The 22,740-nt window shown below is 38.3% G+C and overlaps 4 protein-coding genes across 4 annotated transcripts; 3 read left to right on the top strand and 1 right to left on the bottom strand.

Moving 5' to 3' along the window:
* Positions 1–1,082: 1,082 nt before the first annotated feature.
* Positions 1,083–1,758, bottom strand: LOC115230696 (dynein intermediate chain 3, ciliary-like). Its single transcript, XM_029800833.2, has 2 exons — positions 1,575–1,758; positions 1,083–1,519 (listed from the first exon to the last, which is right to left on the bottom strand). Exons 1-2 carry the CDS (start codon positions 1,755–1,757, stop codon positions 1,352–1,354), a joined length of 351 nt encoding a protein of 116 aa, XP_029656693.1. The 5' UTR covers position 1,758; the 3' UTR covers positions 1,083–1,351.
* Positions 1,759–10,170: 8,412 nt separating this feature from the next.
* On the top strand, positions 10,171–10,827 carry LOC115230695 (histone H4-like). The gene is made up of 2 exons (XM_029800832.1): positions 10,171–10,385; positions 10,515–10,827. The coding sequence occupies exons 1-2, from the start codon at positions 10,171–10,173 to the stop codon at positions 10,825–10,827; spliced, it is 528 nt and encodes a 175-aa protein (XP_029656692.1).
* Positions 10,828–18,758: 7,931 nt separating this feature from the next.
* On the top strand, positions 18,759–19,169 carry LOC115230699 (histone H3.2-like). Its single transcript, XM_029800836.1, has one exon. It carries the CDS (start codon positions 18,759–18,761, stop codon positions 19,167–19,169), a length of 411 nt encoding a protein of 136 aa, XP_029656696.1.
* A 1,039-nt stretch (positions 19,170–20,208) lies between these two features.
* Positions 20,209–20,829, top strand: LOC115230694 (tigger transposable element-derived protein 6-like). The gene has a single exon (XM_029800831.1). The coding sequence runs from the start codon at positions 20,209–20,211 to the stop codon at positions 20,827–20,829; it is 621 nt and encodes a 206-aa protein (XP_029656691.1).
* The last annotated feature ends 1,911 nt before the right edge of the window (positions 20,830–22,740 follow it).

The raw sequence follows: 22,740 nt of genomic DNA, 5'->3' as shown, positions 1-22,740 counted from the left end.
ATATCTACCGGGATTGGGTTCAAACAATGATTACGGATGAAACTGTATTTTTTTCTGATTTTTGGAGTGCGTAGATTGAATCTGAAAACTCCAAAAATGCTATATTTCCCGAAGCCGATCCTGAAACAGCACATTTCCCTGTTTCGTTTATTTGTAAACTATGCAGAGCCGACTCGTCCAGCTTTAAATTGTTGTAAAAATAAAACTTTGATGGATAAAGCACAATTGGAATGATTAAAACAAAGATCCCAAACATCAAGGACACCGTCCACTCTCGTTGTAAAGAAAACTCCCGGTCTTGTAGGACTCCATGCGGCGTCTGTCAGGAAGTTCATGTGATTACTAACATATTAATTAGATTCATACTGAGTCCACATGATCGATGAATCCTTGATATCCTCTGACCATATCTGCCATCTAACCAATTCAGAATTTTACCCTTGCAGTCCAATCGCCCACAGTGAGGAATTGTTTGGGATAGAACGGATTTCTTTTCACTGAATAAATCGGTCCCTTATGTCCATTAAACACGGAGACGACTTTTTCTGCGTTTGTCTTCCCTTTCCGATTGCAGAGAATTACTGAACCCATCTCAGAACCCGCCATAAATTTAGTTGGCTGAAATGTTTATAAATTATACAATAGTCGGTTCATATTCCAGGCAGGTGGCTCCTATAGCTTTCGTCGGGTCTTGTTTTTTAGTAGTGTCAAGATATATTATATCCACGGGGTCCGTTAGTTTTCTTGTGTCCCACCAATAAACACATCCATCCGTGGAAGCTGTGAAAAACTCGCTTCCGGATTTTGAATTTATCCAGATTGCCCCATAGACTGGATCCTTGTGCGACACTTCTACCCGTGTATAGTCCACAGCAGTTGTCCCTTTTCGGGTATCCCAAAATCCTAGTTAATGTCAATTTAATAAACAACCAATCTGTCCGTTATAACAACCTCCGAGAATCACGTGTGAGTCTTTTGGGGAGTAGGAACTCGTCAAAATTGGAGATATTGTATGGAGAATAAACTCCGGGTTGTTAGGAAAAGCTAATCTAATAAAAACATAAAAAAACATAAATCCCAGACGTATGAGTCGTAATTGGCAACTGGGGCAGTAAATGAAGGGCTCAAAAAACTATACGCAGCAACGATTTTTTTAGAATCGGTGGGATTCCAGGAAATTGAGGATACGACTCGGTCCTTTCCATTGGGATCTCGAAAATAGTTTGTTATTTTGGCGGCTGGCTGAGCGTCGAAAGAATCGCCATCAAACTCATCAAAATATTCTTCGTAAATGTCGATGGCATTGTTTCTCATTATTTGTCGTTCAATAATCTATACGTTCAAATCAGAACTATACAATTGAAAGGTTGCGGACTGATGTAATATAAACGTCGTCTTTCTCAACCTTTTTTCTAAATCGTTGTATTTGGTCGACATCCTCACAATTGATGTCCTTTGGCCAGCCACCCTCAACGTGATTAATTCCGGTGTTATTCGTCCTGAACGACTCGGTATTAACCTAAATGATTTGTTTTGAATAAATATTTCAAATCAGTAAAAATAGCAAAATATACTTCGTGTTCTGATATTTCTGGAATATGGTTCACTTCTTTATCGCAATAGTTGAATTCTATGAAGTTTTCTTTGTCTTCTGGTTTAGGTTTAATGTCGACAATCAATTCCGGGTTCTTGTCTGTAAATATACACTGTTTCCCGAATTCAGCTCGTGTCTTGGTGTAGACATATGTTATTTCCATTTTAGATATTTCTTCTTCTCACTATGGAAACTTCTATTCTAATTACAATTTGAGAATAACTCAGATAGATCGAATTACAATTAAATAAATCATTTATAAAAAAATAGACAAATACTAATTAGGTTACACTATTTAGTTAAGGTTTTCACTCCTTATTGTTGAAGATCTTTCTCTTCTTTTTAGGGGGAGAATTTGCTGCTAGTTCCTCGCTCTCCTCCCTCTCTATCTCTCCATCAGACAAAGTTGTTATAGCTTTAATTGACGTGTCCCGACAGCATGCCGGTTTCACATTTGGTCGGTAGCAGAGGCGTATTCGTCACCAGATACCCTCATCCAATGCTTGTGTTCAGTTAACATACTTTCGAGAATTCTTTTTAGTACAACGGATTGGATGTAGGTTCTCGTTGCTTTTTCAATGATTATTTTATCCATATAATATTTAGATCATTTGGAGACATTTCTGTCCCACGTCAGAACCACCGGAATATTTTTTACCTGCGCTTCATAGAGTATCAAAAGTTCATTTGCCAGTAAATCATATTTGTGGAAATTGTCGATTTCGACTTGTTTGAGCCGGTCTTGTGATATAATACCCATCTCGATTGAAACAATTTCCTGCTTTATTTTGTCATAGATTAAGTAAATAATCCATAGGAAACTAATAAAATTGACCAAATAATTCATTTTTTTATTTATTGGAAGAAAAAATCATTTCGCGAAAGTGTAAAGGATCGTTATATACACATAATTTATCTTTTTATTAGTTCAGCATTTTTACCAACGAATAATGGACGAGACTATTTCAATAACAAAAAATTTTTAAAAATTCGAATAAATAAGCTATTATTTGATTCACCAGGTTTTTCAACTCAGATTGAAATGATATTTACAAAGAATTTTTAATTATTTTTTAAGGATAAATTTTTGGACATTTTTGATTTTTTTGGATTTGTTGATAGATGTTTTTGTAAACAAGGGTTATAACCATTAAATCAGTGATTCTCAACCTTTTTTTTGGTGTCCCAAAAAGAAAAGTCAATGTACGAAACCAAGTTATTTCGTGTACCAAAAAAACAGACTTATTTATTTCTTTTAATTAAATTTAGAGACTTAAAATATTTTTCTAAGTATTTAATGGGAGCCTTCGTTTTCATGCATTTTAAATAGTTTCTGAATATCAGTGTTTAAGCGTATTAAAAATAATCTAACATCTGCTCGCGAGCAGGTATCAAGCTTGTTACGTTGATCGCTCAATAAATGCAATTATTGTAACTCTGACGTCAAACATAGTTACAAAATTTCCCTGCAATTTAAAGGAAATTTCATTAAATTTAGCAAAAATCCAATTTAATATTTCTCATTTTCTGAAATCAATCTTGAAATCGTATCATTACTCAAAGGTAAATTCTAGGAACATAAAAATGGTCACATTACTTGTAAAATTTCAGATGGATTATGTCCCAACATAAAAATAATAGCATGTATCAATTTTTTTTCCATGCACCACGGTTGAGAATCACTGCATTAAATAATGTTTAGAAATAAAAAATTGCATATTTGCTATTATTTAAATACCATCAATCAATCTTGTAGATCTAGAGCTATCTGAAATCGATGAAATTTATAAAAGTACAAAGACTAATTTTATAATTAAAAATATACTTTAAAAAATTGTTTATTTTTTAATTTGAACTATTAAATTAATCCATTTGGATTGACCAGGTCGTTGCTAAGCATTTTATGGGCAATAAACAAAGCACTATTTCCGAGGAAAGAATGAACGAATACACTGTTCCTGCCTTTTTTCTATTCTCCAGGAACTAACCTATTTACATCGTGAAGAGATTTTACGTCTTTTTAAAAAATTTGGCAAAAACGATGTCGTCATCAATGAAGAAACTGGCAATCCCTCAATCACCTTCGAACAGTTCGCTGCTCTGCCAGAGTTTGAGGTATCGCGTTTTCTGAAGGCAGTCTAATCCTTATGTTGAGAGGATCTTCAAAGTCATTACTGAAGACAAATCTCTTATGGATTTGATGATTATGTCAATTTAATCTCTCTTCTGTCACCTAGGGCTGATCAGTCGGTCAAAGCCAATTTAATTTTTCGTTTAAATGGTTTTTGCAATAAATTAGCCAGATTTGCCTTTTGATGAAGATGGGCAAATTGGAAGAAATGACATTTCTAAGACTATCGAGTTACTTCTTGGGGATCAAACCCTCACCGATAGGCAAATTGAGGGGGTCGTTGATAATGTTTTTTGATGAACTGAGTTTTTAGATATTGATTGAGCTTGATCTTATCGCGATGGTTTTGTGGGACAAGAGGAGTCGTTGTTGGGATGGAGAAGATTGCTACGTTCAAAAAGTATCTGTTTTTATTTATGTATAGTGCATACATCTTATTTGCGTAAATTTAAAAATAATACTTATTAATATTTCTAATCATATCATTGATTTATGTGTTTTAAAATGCAAGATTTCAAATTAAGTTTTCAGTTTAAGTTTTTGTGTTCACTTTCCTGGTTATTTTGTACAACTTTGACGTGTTCTTTGTTTAAAATTTTGTAAAACAAGAAAAGTTTCAAAAAACCGTTTTACATAAAATTAACACTTTTTTTATTATCAAAAGACCCATTGTAAGACAAGTTATGCAGCTTTTATTTGACTAGGGATATATTACAAAAATATAATATTGTCATAACTATTTCGGACAAGACATTACTCGAAAAAGCGAACACTCTCATTAACCACTACACGAAAATTAATCAAATTAACATGAACAAAGATAACCGTAACCTTCTTGGACAATAAAAAAACAGTCAGATTTATTCCCTCTTGCCAAATCTGCGAGCTGATCAAAAATGCCAAAAACTCATACGCCAGGGAAGAATTTAGTCCTTTGGGGGCTGAATTTTTCATGTCAGTGATATTATACCAGAATTTAACAATGAATTCACGATTTCTGACTTTTTGTGAAATGAGTCTGTAACGCAGATAAATTTTTTCGCAATTCATTTAGCTTTGAAACACGCATTGAACCTTCTTGGTTAATAAGCAACTTAATACCTTCGAAATAATTGTATGATAGATGATTAGATCAGACCGCACTTATGTTTGCCAAAGTACGCTATTGGCCGCACCTATGCCTTTTGAGGGCCGCATGTTTGACACCCCTAATCTAAAGTGAATTAAATTCCTGTCCTGCAAAAAACAGTACAATGCCACACTTCGTAGACCGTTGTTTCCTTTAGATAACCACTCTGAAGTCGTGGCTGGGTCAACATTTTGTTTTTCCTTACATTTGAAGAACGCCGAATGTAGCACTTTAAAATTAATGTTCTTAAACAAATATTTTCTTTGAGCAGCTTTGATGAGCCAAAAATCCATATTCTTCGTCGAGAGTTGCATACATTCAGGCAAGAAATCCTGCAATTGTAGCAAACTCATTTATTTGTTTAAAACACTCGCAGAATTCCCGTCCTCCGTAAACATACTGTCGACTGCCTTTTCAAACTTATCAGTTCACTCTTAAAAGAAACCAGAATAAGTCCTCTCTCCAAAGATATAACCTGGATGTTTAAAATCTTCCCCTATCGATCACCTACACTGGGAAACAAAACTGACCATCTCGAAATGGCGGACTCCACGGCTGCTTACCACCCGGCACACAAACTTCGCAAATCTGCCAACAAAAGGCAAATACGTGCTACCTGTGCTAACCCGGAAAAAAACTCTGTTAAAAATCCCCTTTGGGAAACAGAAAAGAAGATCGGCTCTAATACTGTATCTCTACGAGGCCCCTCTGGAGAATATCACCGAACCAAATACTCCAAGAACCTTCTCGGAAATCGATGAATCAGAATCACTACTGCCAAGAAAGGAACGTGTGACTTTCGCAAGACCTCGCTTTGGACATTATCCCTGCTTTGCATGCGATTTCATGGGAAAAATCAGAAAGAATGCCCGAAGCAAACGCCGGTTGGCCAAAAAAGCTTCAAATTTTTGTTAAAAAATTGATAAGTATTAATTAAAGACTTTAATTAAAGACTTTATTTGAAAGGGGAAATTGAAAAATTACCAATTCCTTTGGACTGTCTAGCAGAGATGGAGATCCATGCTCGTTCTCTACACTGATGTCTCACGGAGGCCTCAACAAAATTGAATTTCTCTGTCGCAGGCATACTTTATCGTGAAAAGTGAGGTCATAAGAAAAGTCATATTAGATTGCGATGTCTTTCTCTTCCACTTAAAGTTAAGTCTGTTTTAGTAATAATTTAGACCGTGGATGAAACTAACATGTTTTTGCTTTGCTCTAATAAGCGGTTTCAAATTTATCATATTGATCTGAAAAGGTTTGAAAACGTTAACGGAGAATACAAATGGATTTTATCCGTTATTGACGTATAGTCGGTTTTATGATTATAATTATCATAGTTTTGCTTTTGCTAGGCCACTAATGAATAAGTCATGACTCATGAGTCGAGGTTTCAAAAAATCTCGAGTCCCTATTTTATCTGAATGGTCCCTGTCAGATTCTACAATCCGACAATAGGACAGAATTCAAAAATATTGACATTCGGGTTCTCTTCGAAAAGTTCAAATTTCAACATATACACGGCAGACCTAATAACCCTAGATCACAGGTTACCTTATGGAATACATTATTTTGTAAGGTATAGTCGAACGCTTTAATCAGACAATTACGAGATCACTATCGAAGTTGAAGTATCCTAATGAAAATAAATGGGTCTCCATTCTCAGATATTCGGTGTATTGCTACAATACAACGATGCATTCATTTTCGAATGAGACCTCATTCAAGCGTTATCGAGAAATTCTAGGAACAAATCTGTTACCGATCATCGAATCTGTAGAAGGTGGCATATTTTAAGTAACCTCAAGAATCGTCAGCAGAAACATCTTTTAATTTCTAAATACATCCGATCGGTGGGATGATCAATACTACAAGAGGATAAATAGGAAAATGGGCGTGCATTGTAGTAATACAATTATGCCATAGGGGACAAAGTTGTAAATTGTTTTTGAATCTTATTAAGGTTCGGATTGCAAAGGATTACGGGACGAATCCAGCTTTAATGTTGGATAAATTCGAATCCAAGTATTCCGATACTAGTGAAATACGCACAATTTTGTCCAATTCACGCGTAGAGGTATAGGTCGAAATTCATGGTTAGGTCGAATTTTCAAATAGTGAGAAAAAATCGGTGTTGATGTGGCGTTTAAAAAAATAACTATTAAATATCTATTAATTAGTTTTTAAAGTTATTAGTATTAATTTCAAAATGCTTCAAAAATTATATGAAGAAACTATCTTGGCTGAAGACTAAGCTATGGATAATGGATTTGGACAGTCGTGAGTTCGATTCCGAAGGAGGCTAGTTTCATCCTGGGGTCAATTCTCGTTATCGTTCCCCTGCCCGTGAGGCAACGAGTACTTCTGGCACGACACAGTTGGAAATGGGGATCTCTTACCTTCCTTCCGGTCTTAGCGTGGCGTTATGGGGTCCACCATGTCAGTTGGAATTTCCAATCGGATATGGAAACGCTCAGGAGGCACTTAATGCCTACCGAAAAAGGATTTCTAGAACTCTGACCCTGGGACATCGTCGTCTCAGGCCGGTTCATGTGGGCAGGATCGAACCTTTCAGTAGGATCTCCCTCGCTTGAATCGGGGACCAGGGGGATTATAATAATTAACTGGCTTACCCGTGTTTGGTCTTTAAATAAATGAAAAAAACTATCTATTGAGGCAGGAACGAGGACATACATCCAATCCGTTTTACTGAAAAGAACGCTCGAGAGTATGATGATCGAACACAAGCGCGGAATGAAGGTATCTGGTGAAGATTACGCTTCTGCTTGCAACCGGTATGTGGAGATGGCATGCAAAAATGAAGACGACCCAATGAATTCTAAAGAGGATGCAATGGTTAAATCAGATGTGGTAATGAGGAGTAAAAGGCAGCTGGAAGTAGGCTCTTCTTCCAAGAGAAGGAGATATCAGCTGGTGGATATCAGCGAGCTGGAGTGAGATCTGCTTAGTTTCTGATTAACTATTAATTTATTAGTGTTTGACTTGTTTTAAAAAATTTTTTTAGTATTAATTTGTTAAGTAGTTGCCACAGTAACACGTAAAGAACAGGTTGCCTATAGGGGCCTGATTACCCATGTCACAAAATATAATATTTTTTTAAAAAACTAAAAAATACTTTATTTAATGTTTTAAATCAATAGAAGTTATTTTTAGATATTTTTTCATAGTAAATTCGTGAGAAAATGCTTTTTCAGTTTTTATTTTTGTTCACTGTATATATTTACTATTTTTGGGATAATTAGCATAATAAGTAAATTATATTGGACAGGTAAAATATTTTGCCAATGATAAAATAACACAGTATTGTGATATTTTATCTAAAATTACTTTTAAACGTGTAAATTGTATTTGAAATTATTTCGAAATAGGTTAAAGGAACTAACTTAACGTTGATCTAATTTACTTCAAAAACAACATTACAAAATAACAGTGCATTATTCAAATAATTAATTTAGAGTTAAGAAGTTGGTTTAGGAGTTTCTGTAGTCTTTCGAATCATAAATCCGCCAGATGAAATAATAGCTTTCTGAGTTAACTCTTTTTATTCTGTCGATTGCTGTGATCGAGGGAACGGCTTCGCCATTCGAGAGGCTGGCCGGGTGTCTCGTGAGGCCAGTAATTAGCTTAGCTATCTTTTCACTTCCATTCACTATTCATAAAGTTGTAAAAAAAATTACCCACATATCTTAACATTTAGGAACTTCCCAAAATTGCATAATATATTACGCAATTTATTACATAATTTTAAGTACTCCTATATCGTAACAATTCGGGACCTCCCTAAATTGCATAATATATTACACAATTCATTATATAATCTCAACTACACCCACCTCACTTTTAGTAAATTACCAAATTGCATAATATATTACCTTATCTCTCTTGCCCATTGACAGATGGTGGAATCAAGGACGCTCTTGAAACTAAGGAAATGCTACTGGAAAAGATTTTTGTTCGTCTTAATTTGTTGGACCCACATACAGCCTTCTTCTTGCTCAAAAATGCCCTTGGCATCCAAAAATTAAATCATGTGCTACGAGGGTCACCCTGCTTCTTAGAAAATGATCAACTTCATTCTATTAATGTCCTTTTCCGGAAAACAACCGAACGCATCATAAACATCAAATTCGACGATCAAGGCTGGAAACAAGCTTCCTTCCTGTCTCCTTTGGAGGTCTGGCATCCGAACTCCTATCGATGTGTCCGCCCCGCATTCCTGCCTTCACTGTACAGCAGTCAAACTCTGGTTTGGAAGATTCTCCATCTCCTCCCCGAATCTTCATTACCTAAGATGACTGCCTACTTGACAGTTGGAGCGCAAACGAATCGAAGCTGCCGTCGGACTTCTCCTTGCAGAAGAGTTATGACAAGATTGTGTGCGAAGGTTGGTTCGAGAGTCTCCTAAAGACATCGAATCAACACCGTAGAGCATGCTTGCTTGCCGGGAGGTCCACGGGGAGTGGAGAATGGTTAGAAGCCTTCCCGATCGAAAGCTTGGGGACTCTCTTGGATTCTGACACACTGCGAGTTGGTATCTGTCTACGTATCGGTCTCAAAGTTGACTGTCTTCACAAGGGCCGCTCATGCGGGGACTGCCTTCACAAGGTGTCGTCTAGTATGAAGAGCGCCCTCCAGAAAAGGGAATGCGGTATTTTAGTTAGTCTCGACATTGAAAAGGCCTTCGACGGGTGTGGCACGACGGCCTCCGGAGTTCCCTTGCCACGTGCGGGGTTTCTCCGTGTCTAAGGCGCTGGCTGTCGGGGTTTCTTGAATCTCGCAGACAGGTCGTGCGGCATCAGGGGGTCTTTTCTAAAGTCGCAACAGTCCTTCGCGGGGTCCCTCAGGGCTCTGTGTTCAGTCCGACACTATTCAATGTGTTATGGCCACTGCGCCTATGCCAGTCAATGCTCGTACTGAAATGGTAATCTATGCAGACGACATTATCCTCTGGGATCACTCAATGAAACCGGAGTGTGCGTGTCGTAGGCTTCAGGTTGCTGTGGATGGACTTGCAAACTGGTGTGGGAGTAGGGGTCTGAGAATGTGCGCGGACAAGTGCAGTGTCCTTAAAGCCTGTAAAAGGACGAGGGGTTACACTAATTTTGTTCCTAGGTTATTGCTGAGCGGGTCAGCAATCGCTGCAGTTGATCGGATGACTTATTTGGGCGTGCTCTTAAGCCGTCCGGTAAGTTTGATGATCACATTGCACGTACGAAAATGCGTGCAATGCAGCGATTAGGTGCGTTGCGTGCTTTCCGCTTGAGCAGAGGTGCCTGGTTCCGCGTGTTTAACGCCATGGTGTTACCCGTCTTGACCTATGGCGTCCACGCTTGGTACCTCTATGAGGACAGGGATAAGCATGTTGACGTGCTTAAAAAAGTAAGAAGACGAGCCATAAGGCTAGCCTATGGCTTAGGATTCCGGACTGAGCTCTCCGACGCCCAGGAATCATCCCTCAAAGGCCTCTCTGAGGTCCTAGAGAAGATTATTTCTGGATGGCAGGTAAGGCGGTAAGTCTTAACTTGTGGTTGTGTGTAGGGAGGCGTGTGTGTGATGGAGACTGAAAAGGCAGCGATGCCGAAGGTCACTTAGTTAGTTTTTAACTGCCTCCCTTAACTAATAAATTTTTCCTCCTTAAGAATAATGTCTGGACGTGGTAAAGGTGGCAAAGGAGGAAAGAGTGGTGCAAAACGATTTCGAAAGATATTAATTGACAATATACAAGGAATTACTAAGCCAGCAATAAGAAGACTATGTCGAAGAGGAGGTGTTCGAAGAATTTCTGGAAAAATTTACGAGGAGACACGTTCTGTCCTTAAAATTTTTATTGAGCAAACTGTTCGTGATTGTATTTCTTACACTGAACATGCCAAAAGAAAAACTGTTATCGCAATGGACGTTGTTAATGCCTTGAAACGTCAAGGTAGGACAATTTATGGATTTGGTGGATAAATTATAAATATTTTTTTAATAAAATACATTGATAAAAAATTAGCAATTTCATAAATATACTAACTAACAAACGATGGTGAAATACTACGATTGCTTTTTTAATCGGTAAGAAATATTCTAGAAAAAACAAAAAGTATATTTATAGAGTAAAGTAGAGTTATATCTTTTGAAAAATTAATTTTTTTCTAATAGTTTACTTTTTTGAATCGGTTTATAATTATGTTTAGTTAGAGAATCAGTAAAAATCTCGCGTTTTAAAGAGAAAATGTACATCTATTTTTAAATTTAAATATGATGCGAATATTTTAGAAAATTTATAATTTTTGTCGCTTCTGGGGTTAATTTAAGTTAACTAAAATTCCCCTTTTTAATTTTTGTTCTATTTAGCTTTTCTATTCGCTGAGCATCAGCTCATGAGATGTTCGCAACCATGACCTGCTCCCACTGGGCTCAGGCACACTCATCCAGCTCAACATCATATCGGTGAACGCGCGCTCCTTGTCAGGCAAAGGAGACGCGATTCGGAGGATGTTGGCCACCACTAGTGCGGACATCCTGGTGGTCAACGAAACAAGTTTTAAAGCAGGATCGGTACGTAGTTGATGGCTACAACTGCTGTCACATACCCTGGAAACAAGGGGTCAACATGTGGCACTGGAACTAGCCTCTTCTACAAGCCGTACCTTGCTCCGGAGCTCAGGTTTATGTTCTTGTAGCCTATGTGAATTCCTCCAAGTGAGGATTCGCATAGGTAATTTAACATTTTACCTAGGGGCGATGTATTCGAAGAACTTTACGGCGTGTTCTTGGCACGTACGGGAGTTCTTTGGAAAGCATCCGAAGGCGATGGTCGTTGGGGACCTGAATGCCAAGCACCAAGAGCTCGGTTTCAGGGTAACCAACGCGCATGGTTTGGCTCTAAAGACGCTGGTTGAAGACCTCGGGTTGGAAATCAGATCTTCAAGCGAGCCAAACCACATCGATTCGCGGGGAGGACAAGACTGGCTAGGCCTTGCTCTGGTCAGCCCCGGGATGCTAAATTGGGTTAGTAACACAATCTTATTGCCTGATATTGGGAGCGACCATCTGCCTCTATTGCACGAACTCCGTGAGCCAGTTCCTCAAAAGGCCCCAGGATACTTTGACCTCCGGTCCGGTTCCTGGGCCAACCTGGAGAGGTTCATGGCCAGCAGGTTGCCCTCACTCCTGGTGGGGAATACCTGCGCCAACATACGAGAGTTGGAGGCGTTAGATAATGGAATCAATGCTGCCCTGTCTGATTATATGCGAGATAATTTCAAACAGAACCCAGTACAGGGCCAGGCACATTCCACGCTCCCGTACAGGGTGCTAAATAAAATTAGATTCAAGCGCCGGCTGTCCAGACTGCGGGACAAATGCGTCTACCAGGAGAACCGTGTCTGGTTTCGCGGCTGGATCAGCCGGCTTCAGAGGGAGATCCGGAGGGAAATCCGTGAACACGAAAGTTCACGGTGGGAGCGGGCCTGCCAAAGAGTGGACCCGCGCTTTCCGGACTTCTGGAAACAACTGAAGAGCCTGTCGGGGAGAGGGGAGGCAAAGTCAGTCAGTCAGTATATTTTTTCAAAATTCGTGAAATAATATTTCGCTGCTTTAAACCAACTTCCCCATCTGCATAAATTAAGAAAAAGAATACCTAGTAATTACGACATCAGGTGGGTATTCAACATCCTTGAACAAATTACGACGTCTTCGGTTTTTTACTGTGGCAGCTTTAATGCTTGCAATTAAGCCATCTATTTCCGGATATGCAGACTTTATACGTAAAACCGTATTGTGTAACAAATGAGAAACACAAGTCACATGATGCATGTTGTTATACATGACCATTAAAGTTTTACCGCCTATTTATTTAGATACTTTTATATCACCAGAAATCATATAAGGAGCGGCATCTGAGATTAACAGATAAAAATTGTCACAAATAATCTTCATTTCTCTAATGACGTCATCTATTATTTGGCAGATGATAGCAGCATTGGCATGATTTTCCAGTGGTTTGCATTCAACCAAATAGGATTTTGTTGGAAAGCGAATGCTTCCAATTAGAATCACTACAAAACTTTTCCTTCGGATATCTGTTTCATCAATCATTATAAAAATCTTTTCGTTTCTAAAAGTTAAAAAATAAACTTTAATACGTTAATAATTTTGTCAACTCATTTATCTTTTTTTGTGCAAGAAATTTAACCGTAGTTCTGCATGAAAATTCGGACGGAGTGTTAATGTTAAATGTTTTAAACATTTTTTTGATCGAATCATTTTTTAATTTGTATAGCGGGATGTTTGCTTGTACAAAAGCTTCCGTGACCGTTTCTTTAACCGAATCTACTTTGATTGATTCAGTTAATGTTGTTTGAACTGAATCACATGAATGACCTACAATTGTATTACATTTATACGCATATTGTTCTGATGTTTTAAAGAAGAACGATGAAAATCGACTGAAAATTTTTTTGCACAATTGACTTTGGATAAACAAAGAGAACAAAATAGAAGGCCATCGTCAGCAATACAGAACTCATCTTTGAATTCTGAGACTATACGCTTGGCTTTCTTAAGCAACGAACACTTGGGTTTTGGCATCAATATGCATTTATTTATAATAAAATATAGTTAAAAAATCATTCAAATTATTATTTATTTACTATTATTAAATTTTAACTTTTTTAACTTAGTTCGCCCTACTCATGAGTGAGAATTCAAAAAATCGTTTTCGTTAATAAAATTTTCCTTAAAAATTGATTTTTTCAGGATTTTTAGTACTTTATAAAAAAAAATTCGTTAATCTAAATTTAACGAAAATTATTTTTGTTTAATTAAAAAACATATTGTAACACCAAAGACACTATATGTTCATCTTAACTCTAAATTACATTTTTATTATATTTTAAGATTTCGTTTTAAGATCTCTTATTTTAAGATTTCGTTGTCGTTTGATCTTTGTCACCTGTGAACTGACAATTGTTTCGCAAAATTTCGTACGCTTGAGATCTGTCGTTAGTTATGTTTTAATTAATTGTATTGGTATTTTTGTTATTAAAGACTTTTCTTAAACTTGTTTTTTATGGAAAAACTCTCATAAAAAATGAGGAAAATTTTTAAAATGAAAGAGATATATGTTACTGAAAACCTTTAATATTATATAGAAATTGTTGTAATTATAATTAATGGACTCGGAAAATGGTCGGATTATCAAAAATCGGCTAATATTGAAGATTCAAATAGATATTAAATAGGATATTTAGTTTCATTAATCTCTAAGAATGCAGTTTGTACGTTTTTTCTCGAGAGCTGTTGTCGACTCAAAGTCAAGAAAAGATGACGACCGAGCCGATAGACTGAGTTACCGATATGGTGCTACATTATTATTTGCATTTGGCTTGATTATTTTGACACGTAACTATGTTGGAACTCCGATTCAATGCTGGTGTCCTCCTATATTCACATGTTTGTAGTTATTTATATATTTTTAGCCGCCTACACGGATTACGCCCACTCGATTTGTTGGGTGAAAGGCACCTATTTCGCCCCACTAGGAAAAAGACTTCCTGAGTCGAATGCCGAGCAGCAGAAAACAACTCTTCCTTACTATCAATGGATTCAATTTATATTCATGTTCATGGCATTCCTTTTCTATGTCCCAATTGTTATTTGGCGTACCTATTCTTCTAATTCTGGAATAAATCTTTCAAAGATAATAGAAACATGCATCAAGGCGAGAGATTCAGTTAAAGTTGCAGACAAAACACGTCTTGCCAAATCGGTTTCCAGTGAAATCAACGACTATGTGACCGATCGTGACCCTCCAGTCTCTATCCTCACCTACATTTTGTATTTTATAAAAACGGTTATGATGATTGGAGGACGTCGAAAGGGGAACTATTTAACCATTGCCTACTTCGTCACCAAACTACTGTTTCTTGCAAATATTTTTCTCCAGCTTGTTCTGTTTAACGTTTTCTTGGGTTTTCAATTTCAAACATACGGGCCCGTTCTGATTAACGAGTATTTCCATGGCAGAGAACTTAACGAGTCATCTTACTTTCCTCGAGTGACATATTGCGACTTCACAATACGAGAAGTAAACCAGGAATACAGATACACACTGCAATGTGTGCTCCAAGTAAATTTATTTTTGGAAAAAATATTCCTCCTTGTTTGGTTTTTCTATTGTTTAGCTGGGATATACTCGTGCTACTATTTTTTCAATTGGATCTACTATTTTCTCTATTTTCCTGCAAGACTGTCATATGTCACTAAATATGTAAAAATAACAGGCAAGGAGAAGACCAATGTCTCGGACTTTGTCTCGAAATATCTAAAAAATGATGGATTCTTTATAATCAGAATGATTGGACATAACGTGGATAATATTACTGTCGATGATATACTTAATGCATGCTGGACAAACTATTTGGAATCGAGTCGTAGAACAAAAAATTTGCATGAAAACTTTTCTAAAGATTTCTGTGTTCGTCGTCTCAAAAATCAGTTTGAAAATTAATTAATTGTTTAAATCTAATCTAATATAATGTTTGCTAACAAAATTTTGTTAATTATAGCACCTAAAGTTAGCACAAAAGGACAAAAAAGAGCTCCCATTAAAACAAAAAATGTTTCCGTCGCTACAAAGAGACAACTGTCTGCACTAAGAAGGCTATGTCGAAGTGGAGGCGTTCCCGCTTCGCACTCCCCGGAGGACAAGACGGTTCAGTGTGCCACTACGATGAACTGCCGGAGCCGTGGTTCACCGCCACGTGCTTCCGGCTATTCTAGTGGTGTTTTTAATTCTTTAGGTCAAAGCAGGAGGTCGAAGCCTGGACCCTCCCAGATGGGTTCAGCACTCACTGGAGACTCTTCTCCCTCTGCTCCCCTTTGGCTGGTGTCGGGGGAGCAGCAGCTGCAACAGGTACTAATTGTTTGGTAGCCACGACAACCGCACAGCATGCTGGTTCGCCACGTGTTTGCGGTTTGTCTAGTGGTGCCAAACCCAGCCAACTTAAGTCATTTAATGCTAACAGGGTGTCGTCTCCTGGGCCCGCTCCGGTGGGTCCGGCAGGAAATAAGGTTCCCCCCGAGGACGATTGGCACACGGTGGGGAAGCCGAAACGTGTTGCTGGCCGTCCAACCCCTAATGTTTTAGGTACTGGGTGTGCGTCCGCTCAGGTGGATGCACACCCAAAGAAGACCACTGGCGCCGGGGGTAGAATTACCTTTGGTGCTGTGGCACGACTTGAGGTCCTCCCTACAAGTGGAAGGCCTCGGTCGTAAAGATCCTAGGTACCTTGGACTCTATCCAGCCTTCAAAGCTGTATAGAGTCCTGAAGAGGGAGCCCACCCAATTCCTGCTTGGTTGGGAGAAGGAGGATGACTTCTCCACTTCAAGGGGAGTTGGAGAAGTCAAATCCGTTCGGTCCTGGCATGCATCGCCTAGTCAGGATCGAACGTAAGGTAAGAAAGGTAAGTGTCCTCCTCCTCGGGTTCCTCGGGACTTCGAGGATAATGACCTCCTAGATCACCTGCAGCAGGAGTACCCCAGTGCCTCTGCCATTGCACGCTTCAAGCAGGGTAATCGCCCTCTTGAAGTGGCGGAGCTAACACTGGGTCTCCTGCAGAAGCCGAGCGCCTGGTACTTCTTGGTACCAGGATCGGCTACATTAGGATCCGAGCTGCCTGGCCCCGCCCGAAAGCAACCCAATGCTTTCGGTGTCAGGGGTTCGGGCACATCTCTACGAAGTGCCCGGATAAGGCTAAGTGCCTTATCTGCGGTGGAGAGCATGGTCGCAAGACGTGCCCCTCACCATCCAAGGAGAGGCAGTGTGTCAATTGCGGTAAGTTAGGACACACTGCCAACTTCAGAGGTTGCCCCAAGTTTAAGGAGGCAACCCGAAAGGTAGGTGGGGATGTAATCCCAAAGGTAAGGCGCCCGCCTCGCGTCGCGCCCCCTGCCCCAAAACCTGACAAGCAGGCGATACTGGCCAAACCTTCCAAATCCGCTAGGGTGGCGAAGCCAGTGGAACCTGTGAGCCATGCTGCGTGTGGGTCGGTGCAGCCTTCGCCGACAAAGTTGGCAAAGCAGGCGAAAGCTTCCGAGTCCGCTTGGTTGCCTAAGCCGGCAATGCCTTCCGAGGCGGCTAACGGCGGCACCGTCCGGCACAACGTGGGGCTGAAAAGGCGTCCTCCATACGTGGAGATGCCATTGCACTCAGCCCCTGGCGAGCGTGTACCGCAGGACAGTATTAGTCCTGCGGTGCAATTATGCGTTTCCCTATTAAAATTTTGTAGGAGATGAATTGCAGTGTAGATGAAATGCTACACTGCAACGTTGCCGAGGCCAAGAAGATCCTTGGCGAAGAACGATGCAGCGATTAGGCGCGTTGCGTGCTTTCCACTTGAGGAGAGGTGCCTGGTTCCGTGTGTTCAACGCCATGGTGTTACCCGTGTTAACCTATGGCGTGCACGCTTGGCACTTCTGCGAGGACAGGGAAAAAGCACGTTGACGCGCTTAAGAAAGTAAGAAGACGAGCCATCCGGCTAGCCTACGGCTTAGGATGGCGTGATGAGCTCTCCAACGCCCAGGAATTGTCCCTCAAAGGCCTCCCTGAGGTCCTAGAGAAGATAATGACTGGGTGGCAGGTAAGACGGTAAGTCCTAACCTGTGGTTGTGTAGAGAGGCGAGCGTGTGTGCTGGACCGAAAAGGCAGGAATGCCGAAGGTCTCCTTATGTTACCTCACTAACAGCCTCTCTAATTAATTATTAATAAAAAAATTCCAATGAGTAATTAACCAAAAATTTTCGGAATAATACTTTTTGAAAAAAATTCGGAATGAGTCTTTTTTACTATACTGGCATTGTCCGCCCTCCAGAAAAGGGAATGCGGTATTTTAGTTAGTCTCGACATTGAAAAGGCCTTCGACTCGGTGTGGCACGACGGCCTCCGGAGTTCCCTTGCCACGTGTGGGGTTTCTCCGTGTCTAAGGCGCTGGCTGTCGGGGTTTCTTGAATCTCGCAGACAGTCGTGCGGCATCAGGGGGTCTTTTCTAAAGTCGCAACAGTCCTTCGCGGGGTCCCTCAGGGCTCTGTGCTCAGTCCGACACTATTCAATGTGTTTATGGCCACTGCGCCTATGCCAGTCAATGCTCGTACTGAAATGGTAATCTATGCAGACGACATTATCCTCTGGGATCACTCAATGAAACCGGAGTGTGCGTGTCGTAGGCTTCAGGTTGCTGTGGATGGACTTGCAAACTGGTGTGGGAGTAGGGGTCTGAGAATGTGCGCGGACAAGTGCAGTGTCCTTAAAGCCTGTAAAAGGACGAGGGGTTACACTAATTTTGTTCCTAGGTTATTGCTGAGCGGGTCAGCAATCGCTGCAGTTGATCGGATGACTTATTTGGGCGTGCTCTTTAAGCCGTCCGGTAAGTTTGATGATCACATTGCACGTACGAAAATGCGTGCAATGCAGCGATTAGGTGCGTTGCGTGCTTTCCGCTTGAGCAGAGGTGCCTGGTTCCGCGTGTTTAACGCCATGGTGTTACCCGTCTTGACCTATGGCGTCCACGCTTGGTACCTCTATGAGGACAGGGATAAGCATGTTGACGTGCTTAAAAAAGTAAGAAGACGAGCCATAAGGCTAGCCTATGGCTTAGGATTCCGGACTGAGCTCTCCGACGCCCAGGAATCATCCCTCAAAGGCCTCTCTGAGGTCCTAGAGAAGATTATTTCTGGATGGCAGGTAAGGCGGTAAGTCTTAACTTGTGGTTGTGTGTAGGGAGGCGTGTGTGTGATGGAGACTGAAAAGGCAGCGATGCCGAAGGTCTACTTAGTTAGTTTTTAACTGCCTCCCTTAACTAATAAATTTTTCCCCCCTTGTCTGAAATAATAAAATATGGCTAGAACAAAACAAACAGCTCGAAAATCTACTGGTGCAAAAGTACCAAGGAAACAGTTGTCTGCAAAATCTGCTCGCAAGTCTGTTTCACAATTTGGAGGGGTAAAGAAACCTCATCGATTTCGACCTGGAGTTGTTGCAATGCGAGAAATTAGACGATATCAAAAGAGCACTGATTTGTTACTACGAAAACTTCCATTCCAGAGACTCGTGAGAGAAACCGCTCAGTTTATCAAAACTGATTTGCGTTTTCAATCGTCAGCGATTGTCGCTCTCCAAGAAGCGGCAGAGAGTTACCTTGTTGGAATTTTTGAAGACAGTAATTTGTGCGCAATTCACGGAAAAAGAGTAACTATAATGCCAAACGATATGCATTTATCGAGAAGAATTCGAGGTGAAAAAACATAACTTGTTTTTTTATAAAAAAATGATTTATTGTTTGTATAATTCTGAGACAATTTTTAAATTTTTTGTTGAAGTTTGTAGAAAATGCACCTCGTTTAGATAAATAGAGGATACTAGTTGTGTATCGTAAAAAAATATAATTCAAATCGTTTAATACGGATTTGTTTGATAATTAATATAAATGAGGAAAACAAACGAAAACCTATAACCATGAACAAGCTACAGTAAACAAAAATAAAACTGAACATGTTTTTTCTTATAAATTTACTATGGGACAATATTGCAAATATGTCTCAAATTTATTCTTAACATAGATTAAAGTAATTTACATTTTTTAGTTTTTTTAATAAATACAGTAGACTATCCATTTAACGAAAAAAAATTTAACGAAAATATTCATTTTACGAAAGTCAAAATATTTTTTACGTTTTTCCTTAGATAAATTCAAAAATAAAAATTTTTTTTCTTTGTATTAGTGAATATTTAAATATATTTAACGAATATTTAAATAACGAAAATTAAAATTTTTGATAAAATTTTAAAATAATTTTTCCTCGCTATTTCTTTGTAGTAAACCATGTGTACAAGGGTGAACAATATGAAGAAAAAAAAAAAAACTTATCAAATTCAACAAAAACTGGAAGTTATTGATTTCAAGAAGAATAATCCTGCTGTTACTCAAGAAAATTTGGCTCAGCGGTTAATATGCCTATTGGTGTGATCAATTCAACGTTGAAGAAAATGCAATTGTATGGATCAAGGCGTCACAAACAAAAAAAGAATATTACATTTAAAAGTTGTACTGATAAGATATATGAACCACTATATGCATGGATTCAGAACAAACGTTTCTGTAATCACACCATAACTAATGAAATGGTACGCGAAATGGCACTCAAAATTGCTCAACGATTTTATATTGAAAATTTCAAAGCATCTCACCCATGGATTTCACGCTTTAAGGAAGAGTATGGAAGGAGATAAAGAGCATCCGTTGGTAATCGGAAAATTCAAAAATCCTCATGGTTTTAAAAATATTAATATGAATAATCTTGGGATTCAATATGCAAATAGCAATAAATCTTGGATGACCAGTTTAATTTTTAAAAACTGGGTTGAACGGTTAAATTCCAAAATGAGTGTGGAAAATAGAAAGATTTTGCTTCTTTTATATAATGCGCCAGTTCACTATTTTGATGGCGAATTCAGTAATATCGAATTGTATTTTCTTCCTCCAAAGACAACATCTAAGATTCAACCAATTGATCAAGGGATTGTGCATTCATTTAAATCGTTGTATAAAAAAGGAATGACTAGAAATTTGAGTATGGGAACAAATATAGGAACATTGTCATATACAGATGAACTTACCAAATTCAAATTAGTGAATGCTCTACCTTTAATTATTGAGGCTTGGAACGAAGTCACAGTGGACACTATCAAAAATTGCTTTAACAAGGCATTAAATAATTGGGCGAAGATAGATGAAAAAATACTTGAAGAATCCACTGACGAAAAGGTATTAAATTTAAATCACCTTACAATTAGAGATAATAAAAGTGACAATCCCATTGGTTATGCAGATGCACTTAAATATTTGGAAAATATTGAAAAATATTTTTTGCAAGAATCTGGTGAACATATTCACCTAATTACAAATTGAGAAATAATTGGCAAAAATTAAAAAGAAAGAACCTAAAATTACCGATTACATGACACATTTTTAATTAAACAATTTTTTCGTTAAATTCATTTAACGAATGCTCAATTTTCATTTTCGTTAAATGAATAGTCTACTGTATATCGGAAATTTAAAACCACAAAAATGCTGAACAAATTCAAATTACTTAAATATATCAAAGAAAAGGTTTATTTTTATTAATTCGTTCAAATTCAATCATTTCTAATCTCTCTACATAGGCAATCATTGAACATCTAAAGAAAAGGGCAGCATAATTGCCATGTATAAATCTGGAAAAAAATACAGAGATATACAAGATATCACTTAATGATTGCTCGGCACGATATCGCAAATTATCAGAAGCTATTTAAATAAGTGCTCGACGGACAAAAAAGTCGGGTCTGGTCGACCATCGTTGCTCAATCGTCAAGAAATATTTTAAATTAAAGATGCTTGAAAATTGGATGTCAATTTTAACTGTTTTAAATTTACCAAAACATTTACAGAAAAAGAAGGGAAATCAGTAACAGCTCAAGCAATAAGAAATACCACTTATATATGGAAGAGTGTAGATTAATCAATTATTCTAATTAAAATTGCATTTGAATTATCTTTTAAAAATGGCTTACCCATATTAACGAATACAATCAAATTAAGGAAGCGTTAATCGGGATATTCCCGGAGGATATGAATGCCCGAAGCAAACGCCGGTTGGCCAAAAAAGCTTCAAATTTTTGTTAAAAAATTGATAAGTATTAATTAAAGACTTTAATTTAAAGACTTTATTTGAAAGGGGAAATTGAAAAATTACCAATTCCTTTGGACTGTCTAGCAGAGATGGAGATCCATGCTCGTTCTCTACACTTGATGTCTCACGGAGGCCTCAACAAAATTGAATTTCTCTGTCGCAGGCATTACTTTATCGTGAAAAGTGAGGTCATAAGAAAAGTCATATTAGATTGCGATGTCTTTCTCTTCCACTTAAAGTTAAGTCTGTTTTAGTAATAATTTAGACCGTGGATGAAACTAACATGTTTTTGCTTTTGCTCCTAATAAGCGGTTTCAAATTGATCATATTGATCTGAAAAGGTTTGAAAACGTTAACGGAGAATACAAATGGATTTTATCCGTTATTGACGTCTATAGTCGGTTTTATGATTATAATTATCATAGTTTTGCTTTTGCTAGGCCACTAATGAATAAGTCATGACTCATGAGTCGAGGTTTCAAAAAATCTCGAGTCCCTATTTTATCTGAATGGTCCCTGTCAGATTCTACAATCCGACAATAGGACAGAATTCAAAAATATTGACATTCGGGTTCTCTTCGAAAAGTTCAAATTTCAACATATACACGGCAGACCTAATAACCCTAGATCACAGGTTACCTTATGGAATACATTATTTTGTAAGGTATAGTCGAACGCTTTAATCAGACAATTACGAGATCACTATCGAAGTTGAAGTATCCTAATGAAAATAAATGGGTCTCCATTCTCAGATATTCGGTGTATTGCTACAATACAACGATGCATTCATTTTCGAATGAGACCTCATTCAAGCGTTATCGAGAAATTCTAGGAACAAATCTGTTACCGATCATCGAATCTGTAGAAGGTGGCATATTTTAAGTAACCTCAAGAATCGTCAGCAGAAACATCTTTTAATTTCTAAATACATCCGATCGGTGGAGATGATCAATACTACAAGAGGATAAATAGGAAAATGGGCGTGCATTGTAGTAAATACAATTATGCCATAGGGGACAAAGTTGTAAATTGTTTTTGAATCTTATTAAGGTTCGGATTGCAAAGGATTACGGGACGAATCCAGCTTTAATGTTGGATAAATTCGAATCCAAGTATTCCGATACTAGTGAAATACGCACAATTTT

This window comes from Octopus sinensis, unplaced genomic scaffold (assembly GCF_006345805.1).
Source record: "Octopus sinensis unplaced genomic scaffold, ASM634580v1 Contig16149, whole genome shotgun sequence".
Lineage (NCBI taxonomy): Eukaryota > Metazoa > Mollusca > Cephalopoda > Octopoda > Octopodidae > Octopus > Octopus sinensis.
This window is presented reverse-complemented; position numbering and strand designations above follow the sequence as displayed.

Excerpts from the sequence above, each read along its gene's own strand:
- LOC115230694 (XM_029800831.1), top strand. The coding sequence starts at position 20,209 with ATGAATAATCTTGGGATTCAATATGCAAATAGCAATAAATCTTGGATG.
- LOC115230695 (XM_029800832.1), top strand. The coding sequence starts at position 10,171 with ATGGTGTTACCCGTCTTGACCTATGGCGTCCACGCTTGGTACCTCTAT. Across the intron at positions 10,386-10,514 it reads TCTGGATGGCAGGTAAGGCG|AATAATGTCTGGACGTGGTA; the intron begins GTAAGTCTTAAC and ends TTCCTCCTTAAG.
- LOC115230699 (XM_029800836.1), top strand. The coding sequence starts at position 18,759 with ATGGCTAGAACAAAACAAACAGCTCGAAAATCTACTGGTGCAAAAGTA.
- LOC115230696 (XM_029800833.2), bottom strand. The coding sequence starts at position 1,757 with ATGGAAATAACATATGTCTACACCAAGACACGAGCTGAATTCGGGAAA. Across the intron at positions 1,520-1,574 it reads CAGAAATATCAGAACACGAA|GTTAATACCGAGTCGTTCAG; the intron begins GTATATTTTGCT and ends CAAATCATTTAG.